This window comes from Anas platyrhynchos, chromosome 14, assembly GCF_047663525.1.
Source record: "Anas platyrhynchos isolate ZD024472 breed Pekin duck chromosome 14, IASCAAS_PekinDuck_T2T, whole genome shotgun sequence".
Classification (NCBI taxonomy): Eukaryota; Metazoa; Chordata; class Aves; order Anseriformes; family Anatidae; genus Anas; species Anas platyrhynchos.
Genome location: NC_092600.1, coordinates 5,430,546 through 5,454,685, shown reverse-complemented (window position 1 = coordinate 5,454,685; position 24,140 = coordinate 5,430,546). Strand labels below are relative to the sequence as shown.

At 44.1% G+C, this 24,140-nt stretch overlaps 1 protein-coding gene across 2 annotated transcripts; it reads right to left on the bottom strand.

Moving 5' to 3' along the window:
* Positions 1–804: 804 nt before the first annotated feature.
* On the bottom strand, positions 805–19,293 carry CANX (calnexin). Of its 2 annotated transcripts, none has more exons than XM_027468621.3 (15): positions 19,201–19,293; positions 11,973–12,161; positions 11,441–11,514; positions 10,895–10,953; positions 10,419–10,560; positions 9,079–9,160; positions 7,429–7,621; positions 6,240–6,429; positions 5,778–5,891; positions 5,126–5,282; positions 4,256–4,471; positions 3,736–3,855; positions 3,499–3,634; positions 3,257–3,351; positions 805–2,665 (listed from the first exon to the last, which is right to left on the bottom strand). In XM_027468621.3, the coding sequence occupies exons 2-15, from the start codon at positions 12,156–12,158 to the stop codon at positions 2,612–2,614; spliced, it is 1,818 nt and encodes a 605-aa protein (XP_027324422.2). In that variant the 5' UTR covers positions 12,159–12,161; positions 19,201–19,293; the 3' UTR covers positions 805–2,611. The 2 variants fall into 2 exon arrangements, with proteins under 2 accessions (XP_027324422.2, XP_027324423.2); XM_027468622.3 differs by having other exon boundaries at positions 19,170–19,229.
* Between the last annotated feature and the right edge of the window lie 4,847 nt (positions 19,294–24,140).

Sequence of the window (24,140 nt, the reverse complement as noted above, 5' to 3'; positions counted from 1 at the left end):
CCCCCCTTAAATTGGCATCTCTCACTGAAGTTGCTCACAGACACCCAACCCAAGCGTACCTTCACATATTTGAACCAATTTCAATCCTAGTCGACGGATCACCACCAGGCAGAGCTACACTACAAGGAGAACACAGCTGTACTTGCATTTAAGTCAGGATAAACAGACAATTTTCTTTCCTTCAAGGCTTTAAAAGCAATTCTGAAGTTAAACTGAGCCACCCAAGTGAGAAGGCAAGATAAGAAGTAACTTTTGAGTTGTCTATCCATTTTGGAAAGTCATAATTTATTGTAGTGATTATTTAAGCATACACTATGGTATCAAAAAAAAAAAAGCCGTAACATGCAGACAGGAGACCTCTTAAGGAGATTTAGCAGAAGCAAATGTAGATTTACATTTCACCGTAATATAGTGCTAGTTAGAAGCTGATAGCTGATCTTAAGTTCCTTTTTGATGCTTGGAAAGAACATGTATGCACATGAATTGTTCAGGAATTTAAGGCAATTTGCATATTAAGATAAAAAACATTGGATTAATAGATTTACATTGTGCCCAAGATGTTAGCTGAATTGAAACCATTTACATATACTTCATCTCAAAGGACTGAGTCATAAATAGCAGCTGCTCCTTGATAAAAATACAGTCCTGAGAACAAGCTAATAGCAATGCTTAAGCTATGACATCTTCCATGTCAGAGTATAAGCTATTTTGGCAGGAAGGAGCAGCAGTTACCAGGTGTTCAACAGGCAAAGGCATTCTAAACATGCAATAGCTCCCAACAGAAGTCTGAAATTACTTCCAGTATCTTGCTTACAATAGTTTATTTGCACGCTGCAGAAAGATCAAGAAATCCTGCTATGCATTTGTGGTCACTAATATTTCAAACACAACAACCAAGGGATACAACATAAGGACAGGCAGCAGAAGATGTTTCTCCAAAAAAATAAAAAATAAAACTGAGGCTTTTAGTAATTGGTTAGATTGTTTGCAAGGTAATTGGAACACCCATCCCTCCCCAGCCCCTGGGAATTACTCCCCGTACTATACCTATGACCAAACAACACTGGAGTGTTTAAATTCAGTGCAAGAAGAGTAATTTCAGGACATTTAATTTCACTCTAAACAAAAAGAAAAGCTTATCTATATAGACATCCGAACTCCAACATATTTGGTACAGTGTAATGAAGTTACATAGATTTCACCCTCAGAGGTATGCTCTTGTAGTGATCACCGGCATTCCACAAGTGTTTGAAACAGTATAATATGGTAGACTCAACACTTTAAAAAAATTTATTCAGCTGGAATTGGAACTCCCTAACATTCACAATATAATTTAGGATGCATTTGTTACATGAAGAGCAGATAAAAGACTTAAACAGTTTCACATACCACTTAAGATATTCCACATGCTCCTTCCCCACCTACAAATACTGACATGTTGGTTATTTTGTGTTTGTTTTTTTTTATTTGTTTTGTTTTTCCTTAAGAAATATTCAGTTCATCTTGTCTACCTGACCACCTCCCCCATTCCTACAGGAATAGACATATGGTGATAACAGTGAGAGGATATGGGACACTGTCCTATCCAGTGTTTGGACCCTGGAGTAGGCCTAGCTATAAAAATAAAGAGTTTTGACAATGAGCTGAACATGAAGCACTTCCAGCAATTGAGGCAAAGCTGCACTCAGGAAAAAAGCTGTACAGTCAGAGAGAAAGGAAAGCATCAGTGGGTGAACAGAGGGGAAAGGGGAAAGTAGTCTAACCCCAGCCCACCCCAACAACACATTAGCTTTACGAAAAGAGTTCAAGAACTAGCAAGAACTATTATCTGCAAGGTCTGCAGGATTAAATGCCACATTAGGACAATCCACTCCGAATCCTAGATCATTTATCAACACTTAACCGGGCTTTAGCCATGCACAGAGTGCATATTCCAGAGACCAACTAATTCCTTCCTTCCACCCTTCCTCTCCCCCCACCCCACCATGACCCCCAGAAGAACAGAGTTGATTGGAGAGTTTAGTTACTGGTTTCCCCACACAACCCCCTTCCCGTTTTTTTTTTTTTTTTCCTTTGTGGGAAGAGGTATTGTCAAATATGTTGACAGCTTTTCTTTAAACAATTATTAAATTTTAAGGGATATATATATATATATAAAGACATTGGTGCATTTAGGAATTTACATGTTTGTAAAAAAAACTAGTTATAAAACTGCATTTTTATCATCTAGCACTTTCAAGATTCATTGTTATTCCTCACTAATTAATATATTAAATTAAACCAAGGTTTGAGACTGGTAAAGTTCTACCAATCTACTTAAAAACAGAAAAGAATATTTAAAACCAAAAACAAAAAGGTTAGTTATGTTACATTCCAAAATCCACAGCCCATTATATTAACTGCATTCTTTCTACAGGAATGATGTTCTTTAAAACAGATGATTGCAAATATTTTACTGCTAGACACTCCGTTACATTGGATAGTGTGACTGGAACCTGTGGATGGTGAAATCTTGAGGTTTGTCCAAGTTTCAATGTAAGGTGTCCAAGGTCCTCTCCCAGAACCATGTTTTGAAAAAAAAAATCACAGATCAAGTTTTTATGATTTTTTTTCAATCTTTCCTTGGCTTTCTGTTTCTGGGTGATCTATTCACAGTTTCTTCCTCCTGTAAGAAAGTTGTAGAAACATCAAGGAAATCTAATCTAAATTTACTCCCGAAAGCATTTTTGAGCAAGCCTACTAAAAAACTTTCAGCTCTACATTGCAGTTTCATTTTCGAAGGACCTACTACAGTTACTACCCCTTCCTTTACATACATGGTAGACAAATTCTTATTTTCATGGTGCACGTATAAATATTTGCTGAGAATATTTAACAGATTCTGCTGCTGTGAGAATCTATTTAACTTCAAGCAACACTCCACCCATTTTATTTTTTTTAAGTTAACCATTATGTCAATGTGGAGCACTTAAAAGGTCACATCCTGACTGCACACAAAGCTGAATAAGCCTTTTGCTTCAAGAAGATGCATTACACACAGTCCTACTCCTCTCACAATGCAGGGTCTACAGCAAGTGCCTTTAGCAAGGTTTCCTGCTTTGCTGAGGTTGGCCACAGCAATTCCTATTCTGCACAGCAATTAAGTTCTCTAGAGCTCTAACAGTGGAAAAGTTTAGATGTTAACACACTAGTAAGGCTTGTTCTATACCAACAAAAAATCCACAATGCTTCCCTCAAAAATTAAGTGCTCTCATACCTCTGATGCAGGTTTCCTGTCCTCTTCCTCATCTTCTTCCTCCTCTTCCTCTTGACTAGCACTTCCTATATCAGCATCACTTTTTTGCTTCTCTTCTAAGAGAAATTAAAAAAAAATCATTCATTCTCTTGTCATTAAGACTTTGCCACCTTCAATTCACCAATGACTTGATACAAGGTCTGCCAATCCTTTTATTCTTTCAGATAGAATTTCACATCTCAAGATTATCTAAGTTTGCCTACCTAGCTTCTCCTCATTTGTTTCCTCCTCCTCCTCCTCTTCTTTGTCTCCTTTGTCCTTTTCTTCTTCTTTCTCCTCGCTCATCACATCAGGCTGGGGAGCATCAGTCTTTTTGTATTCTGCAGCACTTGGCTGCTTCTAAAAAAAATTGCCAGAACCAACCAGTTATTTGTGAAGCTAAGGCACATTAAGTAGAATGTTTAAATAGATTCAGTGTATTTATCAGAGGAAATGCATACCTTCCCAGAACAGCAGAAAAGGACAACAAGGAACACTGGCAGAGCCACAGTGAGGATGTACACTACCCAAAGCCAGGGACGCTCTTCAGCTGCTGCCATCATCTGGCCCACAACACCAGGCTAGAAGATAAAGTGAACCATTAAAACTCAAATTGCAACAGTTAAATTTGAACTACAGAATTTTCAAAGACTTTCTGCAACATTGAACATATCTCATACCTAAAAGAACTAAAGCTAGCCTGCACCAGTACTTCTTCCATCGTTTACAAATTAAGAACTAGTCTACAATTAACAGCACAGCTGTCAGAGCAAGAACCTCAGAAGAGCAGTAAATACTCACTGCCATTTATAGCAACTATTACATGCTGTAATTACAAATTAAGGTTCTGAGATTCTAACAAGGATTATCAATCCACAGCCTCGGTACACATAAGTATATATTGATAAAGACTGGACGAGAATAGCAGCAGTGCTCCTACCGTTCCAGTAGGAAGCACACAATTAAGCCTTTGTTTCTCACCTCTGCAGCACCATCAGCTGCCTTTTTCAGTCCCCATCCATCATTAGCCCAATCATCAGCCACAGCTCTTTCAGTACAGATGATAAAGTTGTCAAAAAAGATGTCAGAAGTCATTGACCATAGCTCAAGTCCCACAGCACTGAAGGGAGTCATCTTGAAAGGCTCCAGGTCTTCAAAGAAATCTGGGTTTGGGATCTTCCTGGGTTTCCAAATGCCCTAGGAAAGACAAGACATTCAAGCCTTACCTACTAGCACAGAGGTTGAATTTTATTTTTCAGCCCATTTCAGCCAAAAAGACCAATGCAAAGAATCTCAGAATCATTCAGGTTGAGGAAAAAAAAAAACAACTAAGATAATCTAGTCCAACCTTTAACCTGATACTGAGAAGTCCACCACAAAACTATGCTACTAAGTTCTACATCTGAACTTTTCTTGAAGACCTCCAGGGATGGTGACTCAATCACTTCTCTGGGCAGCCTATGCCAATGCTGCATAACCCTTTCAGTAATCTCTCCCAATAGCCAACTTAAACTTCCCCAGTACAAACTGAGGCCATTTCCCCTCGTTTTATCACTTGGTGCTTGGCAGAACAACACAATCTCTACCTCACTACAACCTCCTTTAAGGTAATTGCACTCAATTACAGTGTTTATATATGTGGCTCTTCAGGTTCTGGGAACTAATTTTTATTTGTTCTACAAAAGAGTGAAGCCAGGTTAAACAAAACACTTTGAAACTGTCCACTTGAAACACAGGAAGACCATGACAGTATTTTTATTCTTAATTACATCTGCTAAAATGTAGATCATTCTAATTTTTGGAAGGGAAATCCTGCACTGGCCAGAAGTTTACAAAAATGAAGAAACCAACCTGATAGTTCACGTTATCAATCATAGGAGGCTTCCATTTGCCTTTGTAGTTTGGATTGTCAATCATTGGTCGCTGCCAGGTACCACAGCCAGGAGCTGCCTCACACTTAGGATTTGCAATCTGAGGTGCCTCCCATTCACCATCCATATCCTCATCCCTGTAACAGCAACTCAGTTTTGAAGTCTGCCCCTTGTCTTTACCCAGAAGAAAGCTTATAGCATGTCTGATTCCCAGGAATATTAAGATTCCTACTATAAAATGTAAATACTGAAACTCATGATAGCATAGGTCTGAAAAAGACACTGCAGAAGGGAGAGGTAATTAAGGAAGCAGCTTGAAAGCACAGCAGCTCACGAAAAGCCAGCCCCTGAGCGCAACCCCCTCCCACTGCAGTACACAACTACAAGATGAACATCCCTGACCTATTCAGCTTACAGTCATAGGAAAGAACAGTTGACAAGTACACAGATGAACACAAGAACACAGGATACCTACTAAGATCAGCTCTGCCTTCTGCTTTTGAAGCAAGATAGCTTGAATTGACAGCAACTTTGATAGTGAGCAACAATGAACTAGCTATTCTTATACTTGCTAAAACCAGTGCCAAAGCCATGAAATTATTGATGTCATTTGCAACAGGCAGTAAACTTACCAATCTTCAGGCTTCTCAGCATCAGGGTCTGCTACATATTCTGGCTCATCATCCAGCCAGCCTTCTGGTTTCACAGCATTTTCATCAGGTATTTTTGCAGGAGCATCCTCATCCCTTGGTAAAGTCAGTCAGTATATTAACACACAATATGCAACAAGTTCTCAACCCCAAGACATGATTCTACAGAGTCTGAACATGCCCACTGATCTAGATTACCAGCCAGCAACATCACGTTTTAAGAATAAAGTTGCCTTGCAGTCTGTTACCTATATACAGTGCCTCACAGCACAGTCCTAACTTCACCTAAGATCATATTCATTTTTAAAGCCGATCTAGAAAGGGCACATCAGTTTACATGCAGTAAATCCCTTGCCCTAGCAGCCACTGCAAATATGCATACAAGCTCAAAGTCAAGTCTATGGTTCACAAAACACAGGTTCAAGTACCCCTCTAACATCTTACCAGTCATCTGGTTTAACAGCATCTGGATCTGGGATTTTGGGCCTCTCATCCCAGTCCTCAGGCTTCTGGTCATTCGGGTCCTCAATCTCTCGGGGTGGATTCACAGGAGGAGACATATCATTTAGCAAGTTCCCACTGTTGACAACCGTTTGATCAACCAGTATTTCAAAACTATTATCAGGATTCAAGACTAGAAGGAAAAAAAAGTCAATGCAGCCACTGCACATACTTTGTGAAGCATGTTTTGTATTGTATCACTCATCCCCACTGTAACCTGCACAATTCAAACTTGAGCAATCCAAGCTACCATCTACCTAACAATTGTTTTTAAGGCTCTGTAAAAACCTTTCCCATGATGTCTAAGTGTATTTAGTGCTGATGTAACATCTCACCTTGTTAAACTAAGATTTAATGAATAGTGCTTTAGCAGTAGGAATAGTATTTATTCACATCCTACTCAAGAGTAAGACCCCCATTCATAATCCCACTGCTGACTCACAGGGTTTTAATTTCTTTATTCGTTGCTACCTTTGTAATGAAACAGACACAGAGGTGCTTGAGTACTCTCATTAAATACTTTTAGGCATAGCTAATGCCAAACACTGTACTTCAGGAACCACTGATTTTGTCTGGTACTGTGAAAGAAGTGGGAAGAACACCACCATATCCTTGTCCCCTGCCTCTGCACCTGGAACTGTGCTGTCCAAATCTAAGTACAGAACTAATCAAATAAAATTAAATGCTACAGAAAACTGACTTTCAAAGTTAGGTACTAAAGCCACTGTTCCCAAAGAATGCAAGTCTGTTCGAAGTGGCAGTAATTCAATCTCTCCTCTACATCTAAAGTTTATTAATATCCCAAATTACTAGAGGGCAGCATTCAAACATTATATAGATGTTGCTAATAATTTTGGATACACTTGGCATATCACATTACTCATAACTGTAACTGTTCTGAAATTCAGTTCTTCTTTAACTATTAAGTTCAAGGTCTCATGATTTCCTACATGAATCAGAACTTCTTGCAAGGAAGAAGCAAGCCTTTATACAGTAAGACTAGTTGTAGCATTCAGAGCTTTCAAGCTGTATGCTGATACAAAGATTTGTTTGTTCATCTGGTTTACTTTGAGTTTTTGATTCAGAAAACACAGTAGTAGTTATTAACATGCATAGTTAACAGACACCATACCCAGAGTATAAAGGTGCGTCTTCTTATCGGTGAAGTAGGTCTTTAAGTCTGCATCTGGACGCTTCGCATGCTTCTCCTCATATTTGCCAGTCTTCGGGTTTTTGTGTCGGAAGATGAAGTGCAATTTATAGTCCTCTCCACATTTGTCAGGGCCAAACATGATTGTATATGGAGTTTTGTCATGGAACTGATCCTTTAGAAGAAATGCAAAAACAGTGCCATTATTTTGAGACACAACTTCAACCACTGCCCACCATAATACCTCCTGAATCATTAGACATTGATCTGCAGCTTGGATATCAAGATAGCGATAGTAGCTAGACTAAAACTTGCATCACAACTACAAGCTTCTGGAGAGAAGACCAGAATTTTCTAGATTGAAGACCAGAATTAGCCTAACTTCTTCATTTTGCACCTTCCCTCTACTTCAGAGGGAAAACAATAGCTATTCAAGTGTTATCAACAAGATAAGTAATTCATTAAGTTGTGACAACCATATGTATGTATGTATTTTTAAACATCTCTATGCTGCAAAAGTTATTTTTTAAAGTTATTAACATACACATATCAGGTACTGTCAATAATGAATTAATAGTTAGTGCAGTGAGTTTCTTCCATACAAAGGGATAAGCAACATCAGAAGTGAGGCTGACTTGTATTTAGCTTACATACTTCTAAGCTTGTATATTGTTTCAATTTAAGACTTAACTGAATATAATAATCTCACCTTTGCACACTGCAAGTCTATTTGTTTTGGATAATGTTATCTTGAGATTCAATGCACATATGAAACTGGCTAGACAGCTTTAAGTTTGGAATCTGTATTACTAATAAAGTTCTAATGAGAATGCAGAACAAAAGGAAAAGGATGCGTGGTAAGACTTAAAAGGTACTTCCCATGAAGTCTAGGAAAATCCATAGTTTATACAAGCCTATATATATATACACACTGACCCAGCAGCAAAGCTTTGAACAGGCTAAAACGCTCAAAGCAACTATATTACTGGGAGGAGAGGAAGTGACTCTTAATTTTTAAAGGATGCAGCATTGTCTCTTCTATTGAGGGCACTTTTAATACAATGCATTCAAGGGCCTTTTATGAAGCAAACGAAGCAAATTCTTCTATACAACTACTGTGTGCTTCTGAATATACAAGCCTGTATCTAGTCCAACCTCAGATATATATATATATCTACACATATATATATATTAAGTATATCCAGTAGCTGACAAGAGTGTTCAAAGGCACAGCAATAAATGCCAGGTATGTTTTTAGTTACTTGCATGAGTGTTTTAGAAGATAAAACCATCTTCTTTCTGGACAGTGGCTTCCAAGAAGGTCTCTACACTGGCTACTCTGGTAAGGGACCTCTTCAGTTCTAGAACCTAGGGAAATCTGAAGTACTGTAGACTTCCAAGTTGTAGAACCGCTCAGATATGGGAAAACTCTGGAGTTGTTACTGAAGAGGCCAGAATATTTCAGTATTTCTCATCTCCAACTGAAAATAGTGTGAAACTGAGTACAAAGTACTCTGGAGATCAAGCCCAAACTATGCCCCACTACATTTACTGAAAAGGTTTCTCTAGGAAACAGCAAAATAAAGCAAGCGTTATTTCATGGCTAATGCTCAGAGTATCAGCATCACTCACCAGGTTAAGCTCAGGGGTCTTTGAAAGCAACTTCACGTAGGCCCCACCGCACTCTATTCCATTTTGGAAGTTTACTTCATACCTAATTTTAGTTTTGGACAAAGAAGTCGAGAGCATGTCATACACAAGGAAAACTTACTTCCACAGTACACGATTGCAACTTTCAAGTACAAATTCAGAGTAAGACTTCTGTTTGTTTTAAATCAAGAGTCAAGTGAACATTAAAAACACAAGCTCTGCTCTAAGGACTAAGCAGATATTCATAAGGGCCTGCAAAACGAGAAGAATCAAGGATTTAGAAGGCTTAACCTAACAAAGGATTAAAGAAATTGAGTGCTGGTCTAAAAGATTATGATCTAGAAGTAGAGAGAAAAGGCTTTTCAGTATGTAAAAGACTGCAACAGAGATTAAAGCAAACCATTTTTCCCCACAACCGCTACAGCAGACAACTCAATTTGCAAGATGACCAAAGGGAGAACAGTTGGGTCCTAGGAAGACGCCCTTTAGGGTTATAAGCATACAACGGTATATTTAGAGATGCCAAGGAGTCTGAAAAAGGCAAAACATGTCTGTCAGGAATAGGCTAAGTATGCTTGATCCTCTCTCAATGCCAGCAGCTGGAGTGGGTGACCACTTTATTTTATTTTTAGCCTTGTATTTTGAGCCAAAAACTAAGCAGTAATGCAAAGCAAAGTGACCAACTCATTACCTTGTACAAATACAAATTAGCTTACTCAGTTTACAACTGATCAAGTAATAACCCACAACTCAACTGTGGCCGCTGGAAGTTTTTTTTCCCCTGCTTGCTAGTCTAACATGTATGCAGCAAGTAGATTCTCTTACATCACTCATGGCCCAATAGGGCTAAACAAACCATTCATCTTCCACAACAGATGAACTAAAACAAAGGAAGGAGGCAACAAGTGCACCTCTACTACACTGCCCACGTTTGAAATGGGAGTTTACTGAATAAGCACACTGACTTGCATATAAATGAGGTCTTGTCCAAAAAAGACATGGACTTCTACGATTAACAGTAGAAAAATCAGTTTATGTCCTTGTTAACACAATGAATTAAATGAAGTTCACAGACTGGTTACCAAGTGTAGTTTTCAGAGACTACCTTCCTTCACAGGCTTCAGAGGGAGCCATCGGTTCATAATTTCTACACTTTAGGAATCTAAATTACTGTTTTACACTCTTACACAAGTAGTATAATAGGTTATTATATCTTGTGTCATTTAGACTCCCAGTCAACAAGAGCTCTGTTACAAAATAAACCTCAGCCTGTTATCACGTCACCCTTGAAATAGCAGAACACCAAGTTATCTTTTACTTACTGTATAATAAGGGGCTTGGTATCAAATACAAAAGGCTTTGAAAGTTTGGATGAAATTGCATGATGTTTGGCTCGGGTTACCAGTACAAGCCCTTTGTCTCCTGGAAGCTTGGTGTCCTTCATGTCTTGGACTTCCCATTTACCTGGAGGGAAATTATCCAAACATTATCAAAACTCATCTGATACAATCTTCACTTAGCCTAATTCCAAGCCAGAAAATCAGCACTTCACCTCCTCAGGTTATTAGTTTAACATCTTCACTAAAAACTTTAATACCTCAAAGCAGCTTTTGTTTGAATATTTCATCTGCAGCAGAACCACACTTCATGTTTTTAACCACGTACACAAATACTCCCCCATTTTCTTCAGTGAATATAATTTCAGCAAGCAATCAGGAAACAGACTTGCACCTCTTCTTTACATATGACAAAGGACATCAGAAACATCTAGCAGTCAAAAAAACTGGGTAGGACTCACCATCGTATTTGGAAATTTCATCATCTGTATCATCTTTCTTGGCTTTGGAAAGGATCCATCTAGAAGACAAACATCCAACAGTCAGAAACCCATACTTTTTCACCAAACACTAAAATGCCTGCTCTTAAAACATCCCAGTGCCTTGATCCCCTCATGAGTTCTATCTCCAAGCCTCCAAAGTTTTCTGCATTTTCCATTTCCCTACTTCACAGTGGGGTGGATCACTGCCTCAGCATCATGCTCTTCATAAATTCTTACTATGAAAAGCTGTAGAACCTCACTATCCTCACATTACCTGAGCTACAGAAAGTCAGATGAAAAGCATTAAAAGATTACACAATATATGGCTCATCTTCCCCCATTACTAGTACCTAAGGATATATTAGTTTGCTTCAGTACTAACAACCAGCATCATATAGTCACTGCTGTAACCCTCCCTAACCACTGCCTGATAATGTGATTGAGTAACAGGATCTAGAAAGTTTTGCTCCCTTTCACAGAAAATTTTGATTTATTATGTTCAATCATCCCTCAGATCATACTCACCCATCCAGAGTTCCTTTATCAAAGGACTCCACAAAATACACCTCGCCAGTTGGGACAGGAGCCCTGTAGGTAACCTACGGGAGAGAAAAGGAGATTTACACACCTTTCAAGGCACATTCTCTACCCTAAAGAAGAACAGGTACATACAGCTCACGTTCCCAGTCTACACTTCAGCACATTACCTGGAACACTCTGGCAGCAGAAGTACAGAAATTATGTAAATACTGCTGCTTCTGCCAAGCCATTGTGCTCTTCTCTGCAGCTAAAACTGAAGTATATATTTAGCTGGAAGCATTAATGCCTGATACTTACACTTCAGATTTGAAATACTGATATAAGTCTTCAAGGAAGACAGGGGTCAGATGAGAAAGAAAGGGAACAGCTAAGCTTAATTCCAAACCTTACTCCCAGCTAACACCTTGAATAACATCACAACACATTAAGCATTAGCAAAGCAGAGAGAACTCGGATCAGATTCCCAGTAGCTACAGCACAAGCAGTAATTGAATTTTAAAGAAGTCCCATGTCAAACCTTTGGAGCTGGAGGAGGACTGCTAGTTCCAGGCTTTGACTCTTCTACCTCCTCAATGCCATCATCCAAATCATCCTCAATATCAACTACGTCATCGCCATCATTGTCATCATCCATATCATGCGCCTGGACGGCAAGAGTCCCAAGGGCTAGCAGGGCCACGTACAGTAACCATTTCAGCTCCATGATCTGAATAAGAGAAGGGAAGAAGTCAGGCCAGCACTGCACATGGAGCAAGGCACCAACTTGCAGTTCAAAACCAAGCTTCGAGGACAACAGGTGAAATGTCTGGTCACACCACTGAAGGACGGGTACAAACTTACCTTCTCAGCTTCGCTATTTATCCTGGCTGGCTAGTTAAGACAGCCCAAGAAGAGGAATACAAAATAATGGTGAAGTATTCACTACAAAGCAGATGCTAACAGACTGGAGGAGCCCATGGACAAGTTCTGCAGATCCTGCTGCAGAAGTGTCAGTCCTGCTCCTCCACTGCCAGCCCACGAGCAGAACTGCACATACCCAAGTCCACAACACCCCAACTCGCACCCCTACAAAAACCTGAACAGAGAGCTCGTTTCTGCTTGTGAAGAGCTCTACATGCATCGTGCTGAAACGGGCATTTCCATCGAGTTCATGAGCTGAAGTACAATTAGCTACCTCTTTCAAGCATCCCTGGAACAATCAATCTTCTATCTCCTGTTCAATATTTTTCTTCCTTTCACATGCAGAACACTGGCACTTTCATTCATCGGTCTCCTTCCCCATGCTTTATCCTGGAACTCCTGCCAGCAGCCATTGATATTACCGGCAGATGTCTGTAAGCAGCTGGACACTGAGGCAGACCCAGCAGAAAAATTGTTGCTGTTCAATGGACAGTTAATTTGATCTCTAACTTAACAGAACAACCAAAAGAAATCTAATACAGAGACTATACAGAATTAAACTATCACACCAATTAATTTATTATGCGTTCAGCATATTATGCTACCTAAAACACGGTGGACCTCAACAACCTGTAGCTCAAGAAGTCTACATAAAATGAGTCTGACTTTCCTGCTAAAAATATTACTTGATCACTGCACCTTTACGCTGATACAGAAAGCAACACTCCTTCCATGCTGCTTGTAGTTTTATCCACACAGCAACCAGGAAAGCAGTCTGCTCCCTGAATTACATTCCAGATTTTACTTTGAAAGTCAAGGTTTTAGCTAAGACTAATTTTTTTTTTTTTTGAAAGTCATTATAAAACTAAACATCCTCTCCTTTCCTTTCCTTCTCCTACATTCCTGCCGCAGGCTATAGCCCCACAGATTTACAAACATAACTCAAATGGAGTTATTAAGGCCTGTAGGGGCAGAAGTTCATGCTAGAAAACTTTTTTTTAAACTTTCCAAAGCATGTTTAGGCAACTGAAAGCATTTAGTCTTAAAAGCTTATCAGCACTACCCAGTATACCAAAACACCATTGCATACCAAATCTACCATTCTTAGATTACTCTTTAACTTGCTTCTAATGACAGGGGATGTTTTTTAATTACAACAAAACTGTATTTTAGGACCTGTCGAGGTTATGTCCACTTTGCCACTACAGCAACATGCAACTGCAGCCAGTTTCCAAGCAGTGATGCCCTGAGGACCAGGGCTGTACTGAGGGCTCAGTACATGCTCACAGCCCCCGCAACTGCAGCAGAACAGCCCTGGGCCAAAGGCCACAGCTCACAGCATGAGCAGCTGACAAAAACTAAGTGTTCCTACATATAAGCAAAGCCTGCTATTTGTGTTTTTGTTTGTTGTTAACTTTAAGGCAGTGTACAGGCAGAATTGAAAACAGTTGCAGACCACATAGCTGCTCATAGATATTACAAATTTGTGAACCACAACACAAAACCAAGAACAAAAACTGTCCAGCAAACATCAGTGCCACTGGAAGTTCACATTCCTCCTGCACAGACAGTACGCTCTCTGCATAAACCCACAGCCAACAGCAAAAACCAGAAAGAGCCTGAAACCTCATTTGAAAAAGCGAGCTCTGGAGCCCAGATGCATGCTGAGACCGAAGCGACTACAGACGAGGTGGCACAAGGACACCTTTCCAAGGGAAGGGTTGGATTTTGTCTCACCTTGCTAACAGAGCCTCAGCAAATTCATTCTTAAAAGAGCTAAATCCAGGAAGATTTTACCCAAGTCCTGTAACCACTTTCACGTTACGTTATGCGGATAGTGATCACTGCACTGCTCCTACGGGTGATCTGAGCAAAGTCACCTTAAAAGCACAGCAAAGTTAAAGGTAAGCCAATGCCTTCCTCTTTCTAAGGGGACGCAGTTTTTCCATACCGCCTCCCAAGCCTGTGCGAAGGACATGAGCGATTTAGCATGCAAGTCATCTCTCTGGTCACCTCACCGAGGGCAATGACGTTTTGGTGAACGACACCAATCACCCCCCCAACCTCCACACCGAATTCACCCCTCCTTGGCAATCCCACTGCAACCACAACCCTGGAAGCTTCTGGCAGTGGCAGTGACCTTTGGCAAATGCCAGCACTTCTTGCTTAGCAAGTGGCAAACCACACAGCCTGGTATTGCACACGAAGCTTTTCTGTTTCACAAAAGCTACAAGCACCAAGAGGAGCTAATCCAGTTTCGTACCCTTGCTCCTTTATAATCATTGGCAAGCAGTTTTCACAAGTTTGTATCCCTATGGAAAGCTGTTTAGAACACCTCCTACGTATTAAATCATTCCCAAATTGTACATAAGCTCTCATTCATACACCCCAGTACGGACTGGTAGCACCTTCAGCAACTGCCAGTTGTCAAGGCAAGCTCCTTGTTCTATTAATCCCTAACAATACGCAAACTAAAGTGTAAGAAATAAAAGACAGCATGTTCTCAGAAGAGCGATTTAAGCAAAACACACATTTGGGATGTTTAAAGAGCTGCATCTGTCTGTAACATACATATTGCTACATGAGAAGGTTTCAGCCACACTTAATCCCTGGGGACACAACAAGCAATCAGACCCTAGTAAATTGGGTTACTCATAAATAGGGGACAATAGAAAGGGAGAGAAAAAAAGACTTGGTTTTTACAAAAAAACAGGCTTAAAACAATTATATGGTGGTTTTAGGTGGAGCTTTGGGTTGCTAGCAAGTACAGGTGCTCAGCCACCTAACACACTAACCTCCAGCAGCACAGCCACCATTATGGCCAGATTCCTCCTTTGAAGAAGTGTCCAGTTTCCAAGCGATTACCAGCAGCTATTTCTGAATCTCTGCCTGAACTTCCTCTCTGTAGGTTTCACTGCGTAATATTGCTGAAGGTTAGCGTATTTCTCACCATGCAACTGCCCCCAGCCTCAGGATAGGCGGGCTTCTGAAGTCTCCGTTCCACTGCAGCGCAACTCACCTTCACCGTGCCACTGTCCCAAGTCAAATACGATTAGAACTTCATCTATTTTTTTCATAAATGAGGTCCTCTAGACATTGCAGCAGTTTTCCCATCAATGCAGTGTGCCAACATAATATCGCAAAGCACTGACTTGGGAGAGTGTTCAAAAGTGTCAGAGCTAACAAATCACTTCTGTCTGCGTGCCTACCCACAGCCAGCTTCTACGCCAGGGAAGGGATAAGGGACATTTAAGCACCATTCACCAACTCCTGACTGTCAGAAGGCTGAATGAAGCATTTTCCCCTGGAATTTACGGGGCAGACACCAGAACATTGGAACAGCTGCACTGCAGAGCTTGATATTTACAGTGGTAGGAACTAAACCAACTGGACACAAAGAGGCAGGACCAGCTTCTTGCCATAGAAGCAGCACTTCCAGTGCAGGACTAAGTGATTGTCACCTTCAGGTTCCAATGCTTTCAGGACTCACAGCTTCAGAGATTTATTCTTACTTGGAACCCCTTTTTTGCAGCATAAAACCTGAAGTTTTGTGATTATTGGCATGACACTGGGAATGCTTGACCCATACAGCAGACGATTATCCCCACGAACATGCATGGGGAAGGAGAGGCAGCTGGAAGGGCCCCACAAAGGATATCCAAGTGCCTTGCTATCATACTTCCAGAACATACTATTTAGAAAGTTTCTTCCCTGACAGGTTAAGCAGAGCCTGCAAAACCAGTTTAATCATCTCCTTGGTTACATGTCTATTTGAGTGGTTCATCAAGCCAGCTCTTAGCGCCGCATATTTCAGAACACAGAACCACATCGCGATTGCTACCAGATACACAGCTGACTGAAGTGGCTTTCTCCTTTTTTTAAAAATAATTAACAGTCAGATTAAACACGTCTCGCAAAATTAAGGCACTTGCTGCAGAGCTAAGCATTGAAGGGAGAAAACCGTCTGCATCGTGCAAGTTGTCATCAGCTACACCTCAGCAGTTTAACTGGGACAGCATCCTTGCCTTTTATTTCATCAGTCTGAACTGACAGCCGAAACTGGCTTAAGCATGTACAAGCAGCAAAGGTTACTAGCAAAGCCCCCTGTTCCGAAAACTGGATTTCCATGTGGTATTTGCAGTGGAAGCACAGCTGAAAAAATAAGCACAACACATCCTCATGCAAGACAAAAATCACGACAAGAGTTTAGAGGCATAAGAAATTCATCTCAGCACACAAAAAAAATGCAAAGAGACCAGAAGAGGAAGGCAGAGAGGCAGATGCACGCTTTTCCCCTCCTCAAACTACATTTTTTTCATTTCTGAGCAGACTTGGCTCCTTGCTTAGTAGCACACCCATTTCCTAAAGTTAGAAGCACTGAAGCAAGAGGTTCCTCTTTGCCATCTCAAGATGCCTCCAGCTTCACGTCCTGGCTCCTCTGCTGTGCCACAGGAAGCGTTCACACAGCCTGACGGTGAACCAGCCACTGGTTTAAGAGGGCTGGAAATCCTCCTGCTGTGCTGCTTTAATTCTTCATCAATTCCCCAGTCCAGCACGTAAGGGCAGAAGGTGTTGTAGGACAAGTGAAAGCACCATGAAACAAAATGAGCAAGCAGCCCAGGATAAAGGAAATGAAGCTGCAAGGCACGGCGCCTGCTCCATGCCACGGCATCACGTGCGTGTCTGTCACAGACAGACCTGTCTTTGGGCAGACTTGGGAAACCCACACTCAGGGGCAAAGCTGAACCACCAACTTCGTGGCCAAGCACCATAATTTCAGCAGCCAGCAAATTACCTCACTGCTGCTCTGAGAGGGATATAATGAAATTACGCTCGTATATATGCAGCATCTCATACGGTGCAGGCACTATTTTCTCGCTTAAGTGCTCGGTTCTGCTGTTAGACAACTTCCAGCATCGCCTTGCTTACAACAGGCCAGAACTACATGCGTGGGTGGGTGTTTTTTTTGCTGATTTTTTTTTTTTTTTAAGTAGGGGGTGGTTAGGACACACTGCTCCTTAAGGCTTGAGGGAAGTCTCCTAGAAAGGACTGGCCAAGCCCATGGAGCCCCAAGGTCCCACAGAAAAAGGAGCCCTCTGTTTGGGTTGCACTGAACACAACCCAAGCAAGAGATTAGGTGTGAAAGGCAACGGCAAAGCTTGCTTTTAATAAGCATTTCGAATATGCCAGTTTCTAAAAATAATGCACAACGGTGCACAAACAGCAAGGGAGGAAACACCATGTACCGTTTGTCAGCAGAGATTCCCGCAGAACTGGAAGTCCTTGGAGGACAAAGAGAACTGCAAGGCTTTCTGGCCATAAAACAGATGGACTGCAAGGGAAATTATGGTAGGTGGGGAGAGATCTGGAGGTGCCCCAAGATCCTTCAGACCATCACGCCTAGGAATCAATTCAAGTTCGCCTTGCTACAGAATTGACTCCTGCAAGAACAGGCTGCCATTTCAATCACTGCTAGAGGCAGAAAAATGAAAGGCCAGAAAAGGAAATAAAAGGAAGGGCTAAGTACAAGTTACAAGGTACTCTCAGTAAAGGATTTATTCATTGACTTAGGAGGAAGTGCTGTGACACCAAATGAAAGGGTAATCTAGCAGAGGCCACAAGCTTTCTTACTGCTTTGCATTAGGTTTCCCATCCTAGGGGGGCAGCTGGTACCAGGAAGCAGTTAACATCTTACACTCAGCTTGGGAGGTGGTGCAGGGATTGTAGAAATATTCCTTCCATAGTATTTTATTTTTTTATGTAAATATTCTGGTCACTCCGATGCACTCGAAATAACTTCAGCACAACCTGCCTGTTAACCAGTGCTTGTAACTACGTTAAGCCATACATCATTCCAGTCCTGTTATCTCCTTGTAATATTTTAGTAACACCCCAAACCACAGGGGACGAGATGCCCCGTAAAACCTGTACCTTAACTACGCTTACCCGACGACGTTCAGCAACATCGAACACATCCCAAACAAATTTAGGAAGGAGCTTTCCACTACGCTCTGCAGAAACGCCGCAGCGTTAATTACATTAACAGCTTAACACCCTATGACACCAACACCACGAGAGCCGGGAGCTTTACCACTACCATAGCGGTAAACGCGGGGCCGCTTCCCTTCAGGCTGGGCCCACCCGCAGCCTTTCTCCTCCTCCTCCTCCTGCAGCCTAGAAAGTTCCCGGCCGCGAGACCGCACGTGAAACTTTGCTCTTTGCGACGGGCTCTGACAGGGGAGCAGCGGGGCTGGGCCTGGGGGGCTTTTTATCACGTTATGAGACACGTCCCGAGCTCAGCCCCCAGCCCCACAGCGCTCCGAAGGCTCGGGAAGGCTCCCAGGGCTCGGGAGGCCGCAGCGGGCCCCGCATCTCGCACCCCCCCCCCCCCCGGTTTTTGGCCGCCCCATCCCCCCGGGCCTCGCTCCCCCCTTCCAGAGCCTTCCGCTCCCCTCCCCCCCCCCACCGAGCCCGGCCCCTGCTCCGCCCGTCCCCCCCCCCCCACGCCATCCCCGCACCCCCGTCAGGGCCCAGCCGCCCCCACCGCCACAGGCCTCGGGGCCCGGCCTCCCTCCCGCAGCACCCCGGGGGTGTCCCCAGGCAGCCGCCGCCCCCCCCCCTCATTGCCCCCTCCCCGGTGATCCCGGCTGGGGGGGCGGGGGGGGAGGGGGGGGGGGGCACCCGCCGCGGGGCAGGGCCTCCCCCCGCCGCTCACCACGCCCAATGCTCAGCGCCCAGCCGGGTCCCAGCCCCCTCCGCCCCCGATTTCCAGTCACGAAGCCGCCCGGTTAACACGAGGAGGGGGGGGCCTCACCGAGCGCCGCCACCGCCGCCCCGGCCCTCACCTCCGTCACGTGGCCCCCCGCGCCCAGCGCCGCCGCCGCCCGCCCGCCTATCTGCCGCCCAGCCCGCGCCGCCCCCCGCCCCACCTCTCGCCTCTTCTCCCATTGGTGGGCTCAGCGCCCGCCCTCCCGCCCCGCCGCCGAGCCGGCGTTTTGATTGGTTGAACCTGCCGCCGCTCACCCTCTCGCCCCGCCTCGGAGCCTGTCCCTCCTGTGCTACCCTTCGTGGAGCGCGCCTATTGGTCGGCGCGGTGCAGGAAGTGCGCGGCGGTTGGCTGAGGGAGGGGAGGCCGTTGGGGTGTGGGAGGGGTCCTCGGCTGAGGGGGCTGAGGGGGGCCGGGCCCCGGGGTCCTCGTCCAGTGCAGGCCCGGGCCCGGGCCCCGTGGTGTGAAGCAGCCAAAGTGCCTTTCCCGTGTCCTTCATGTTTATTTAGCCCGTTTTAAGGGGATTTCAAGGGTTTTCACACGTTTAGGAGGTTATCCAGCACCTCTTGTGGGGTTGCAGTGAACATCACCACAGAACTAGGAGTTAGGAACGTCACAAAATTAGGAATTAATGTCACCAAATGAAGAGATGGGGACACCACAAAATCAGGAACAGCACAAAACTAGGAATCAGGAACATGACAAAACCAGGATTTATGAACATCACGAGATGCAGCCCATGCTCGGGCATTGGGGGGTGCCACCCAGCCTGGGGCTGGCAGGCGTTGTGTAGCGCCAGGAGCTTTAGGCAATGCCACGCTTCCAAAATAAACGTGTTTCTGAAGGGCTGTATAAAAATTCCACTTTTATAGGGCCTAACGAGGACGGAAACATGGGGAATGCAGAAGTAACGGTCCCCACGGTGACAGAAGGGAGGCAGGAGGAGGTGGCTGCAGGACCACAAAAAGGACCGCCAGAGGGGCTGAACCTGAGCAGCCCAGCTCCTGTTCCCTTAGGGCAGTGTGGGATGGCAAAGAATAAGGCCCTATGATGAGCGCAGGCTCCTGCCGCCCTCTCAGTAATTCCGCTTTTAAGTTCCACCTGACCTGCTTCAGGTGATAAAAGTTATGTTGGAGGCTGTATCTGCACTACCTATTTTAAAGTGAGCCCCTGTGTGGTCTGTGGGCTGCAGCCTGCTCCAGCAGGTACGAGGTTTTCTACAGCAACGCCACGTTCAGTGCTGCTAGGAGGGGCGGGAAGAAGAGGGGTTTTCTTTGTAAACATAAATCTGTTTTGAGTTGATGCAGTGAGTCAGCAATATAAGTCTCCCCACAGAGAAAATTCCACCGCGTTAGGACAATGCAAGCAGGGGCCCAGCGCTCAGAAATAAGGCTCAGCATAAATGAAATCAGCAAAGCCCTGTTTACACTGAAGTTTGGAATCCAGTGCTCACATTTTTTCCAGAAAGCCACCAAGCTGGCTCCTAAACCTCTGTGTTGACTGAGCTACATACACTCAGAGACCAAACACAAGATACAGTGAGACAGGCAGGGAAATGGCCACAAACAACAGGCAGCATGTGAGATACCAAGTGGCTTAAATAAGAAACTAAAAACACCACAGAGGAATACTCTAAAGAGTAATAAAGAAATATAATTCAGCAGGCTTCCTCCTCAGTCTAGGTAAAGTCCAGGTTTGCACCAAGCATCTTTCAAGTCCCTTTTTTGAGACAGGTTATTAACTTCTGGGTAACTCACAGGATAGCAAAATGCTACGCTCTGATCACACAAGCACCAGGAAGTCAAATTCAGTCGCACACATGCCTGTCACACAAGCTTTTTCATTCTCCCCCACCCTCTCCCAAAAAAAGAAGACATTCCTTCCTTTTACAACCTGCTGAATCATGGCACAGGCAGGCAGCCGTGAAACCCATTCCTGCCTGTGCTGCTTTGTCATTCAGGGGAAAAGAACAGTCCTAAATTTAAAAAGGAAAGAAAAAAAAGAGTAAAAAGAAAAGAAACAAGCGGCTGAAAGTGTATCCTGCACTGTGATTTTCAAGATGTTTGAACTTATATACGAAAGGAATACAAAATCAATGCAAGACAGATAAATAATCCAGGGGGGGAAAAAATAAAGAGATGAAAGGAACAGAAGAACCATGCACAGAGATTTAAGTGCTTTGGCAGCCGAGCAGGTGGTATTTTTAGACCAGACTATGGAGTGCCAGGGCAGGGGCGATAAAAGAAAGGGGGATGGCAGACACTGCACCACAAACAGGACATTGTCAAGGAAAACCATTTAGGTTTGTTCAGGCTTTGCCACAGTTTTAGCAGTTGCCACTAATACACGCTTGAGGAGCATGCTGTGCTGCTCTCTGAGTTTAGAAGGAAATTCTGAAAGGCAGAAAAAGGGCAGCGTGGCGAGGCTGGAAAAGCCTGAAGTTCTCAATCCAGAATAGGAGGAACTCAGAGGTGACAGGAATCCTTGGTTTATGAGCAAACTATGGCTTTGAATAATTGTATTTTGGGGAATGTTTCTTTTCCTGACTGTTACCAGACAGAGAAACCTGCTGCACTTTCAGCTGGTACTTTCTATTCTTAATTCCCTCTAACCTCAATCTCCGAAGAATTCCTGCTTCCTTAATCCCTCCAAGGCATTGCCACATCGCTAGCACTCTCCTTGCATTTCAAGCATTAGCTGGAGATCTTTTCAGATCTCATTCTCCTCTGGAAAACTGGCAAGAAGTGAGTGGAAAATCAGGCAGGTCAGGGCTGCAGGACATCAGTGACACTATGCTGGCAGATAGCAGGCAGTAAAGGCAGATGACCAGCGGGAGAACACTGACTTTTGCTCTTTCAAACTTTGAACTGTGGGAGGGAAGACAAGCTCACATCTCAGTACGGGGCAATGTCCATGTGCTCTGTTACACTTTTCATGGAAAACATTTCTTTACAGTGATATCTCTGGAGACCACTCCTGAGCAGGAGACCAGGAAAGATACACTGATATTAGCAAAACAGAGGGGCCCAAGTGTCTACAGAAAAAAATAATAATAATAATAATAAAGTCCTGCCACTTTCAAAGGCAATAAATGTGAGTGTAAGAAACGTCATGAATTAATAGTAACAAGGGAAGGAGGATAAACCGCAAAAGAAAAAAGCACTGGAGAACCAGAACCAGAGCACGAGGAGGTGGATGGCAGGAGACAGGGAGGCACAGTAATCAAGTGGGAGATGATAAACTATCCACCTGGTAGAGTAAGTGAAGGAGCTAGGAAGTGCCCTTGGGAACAAGAACTTTACAGAAAACTTCTGGGACCCAGAAGCTCAGAATTATGCAAGACAAAGCAATAGGTGCAAGTTTGGTCTGGACATAGATAATGAAATCCTGATGGTTTTCTTGGGTTGTACAGAGCCTTGGTAGCTCCTGTAGGCATTGCACCAGCTTGCTGGTCACAGTTTGATCCTGGATAGGCCATTTTCTGCCAGATCTTTCAGAGAACAGATAAAGATTTGCTTGAGAGTAGCCTCAAATGTCCTCAGGTCTGTGCTCTCCCTGAGGGTCTCACACTCGAGGCAGTTTTCTCTGAGCATTCCTGCGACACAGGCAGCAGGAGCTGGACTTCAGGCATCTTCTGGTGCACTCGGGGTTGTGCTGTTATTCCCTTTCTAGGGAAGCTCTGTCTGCCTTTCGGGTGCAAACACTGCAGTGGTACCAGCAGGCTGCCACCTCGGGGCCCTGGGTGCATCGGCAATGCCCAGAGCTTTTCCCAGAGGCCACAACGATCCCTGCATGCAGCTCCCTGGGAACCAGGCGCAGGGAGGGACTGGGGCTGTCCCTGTTAGGAACAAGGCCACAAGACAATGCCATGGTGATACAGTCCTTCTGCTTTAGCTCACACTTTCCAAAGCAGCCAGGACCGACCGTGGGTGCCAAAAGCCGCTCTCCCGCAGCTGCTCGGCAGCTCCATACGTTCCCTGCGGCCGATGCCTGCTGCCCCTCGGCAGCTCCCTGCCTTCCCTTCCTCATCCTCTTCAAAACCCAGCAGAAATGACGCTAGAGCAGCCACATTCCTGGCATGCCTGCAAACAGCACCTCGCGCTGCTGGCCTGCACTAATCCTGCCTCGCTGAGGTCAATAAACAGAGAATTAGCAGCACTTAACTCAGTGACCTCTGCGGAGCTGCCACTCTCCGGCTTGCAACGACTGGCTCCTGGAGGCCAAGGGGCTGGACGGCAAGAGGCAGATATTTCAGTCATTTTGGGGGTTTTTGTCCCAGTCTGACCCTAAAACCTCACCGTCCATTTAGGGAAGACAAACCGAGGTGTGGCTCCTACTCTGTTTGCTGGCTTCTGACCCTTATTTTTCTATGCTTGACTTCCTCACTGTTTTCACTTAAATCTCGCATGTGGTTTCATGCTGAGCCCGTTTCTCTTTGCGTTACCCACATGTCATCCTCTGTGTCACTTCCTCCTCCGCGCTCACATGGCTGCTCCATGGCTGGAGCTGGGCACCTGCCCCAGCTGAAAACAAAACACAAAAAACCGTGAGGTTTGATTTCAGCAGCATTAGCAGGTTGTCCTTTATATGAGCATGCGGATGGAGGTACACCTGAGCAGCTTGTGAAACTGAATCTCTAACAGCCAGTTTAATTGCTGGTGAAGGTGTAGGTGTGTGCTGAAGTGCTTCACTATGAATCAGAACGGCTGAGGAGGGATGGATGGCTTATGCAGCTGTCCTTGCTGTGGAGCAATACCTTCTGGTGCATGGCCCAGGTGGACAGGTGAGCTTGGCAACTCCTTAAATCACCATCAAAAGCTCTGCAAACCTGCAATGTGCAGGAGGAACTTGCTTCTGAGAATCAGCCCTTGCAGGGTGAAGTCTTCCTAGGAGCAGCTCATCCCACAGAGATGTGAGGACAAGCACGTGCCCGTAGGGACGGTGACAGCCCAGCTGCACTGCGGCCACGGCAGCTGCAAGCAGCCAGCGAGGACCTCACGCACTTACTGCATGAAGTGT

Bases quoted from the DNA above. Each gene is read 5' to 3' on its own strand.
- CANX (XM_027468621.3), bottom strand. From the start codon at position 12,158: ATGGAGCTGAAATGGTTACTGTACGTGGCCCTGCTAGCCCTTGGGACT. The intron at 11,515-11,972 runs GTTTGACATGGG...TCTCTCCCGTAG, and splicing joins GTCCTCCTCCAGCTCCAAAG to GTTACCTACAGGGCTCCTGT. The intron at 3,856-4,255 runs GTGAGAAACAAA...TTTATCTTCTAG, and splicing joins CAGCTGATGGTGCTGCAGAG to CCTGGTGTTGTGGGCCAGAT.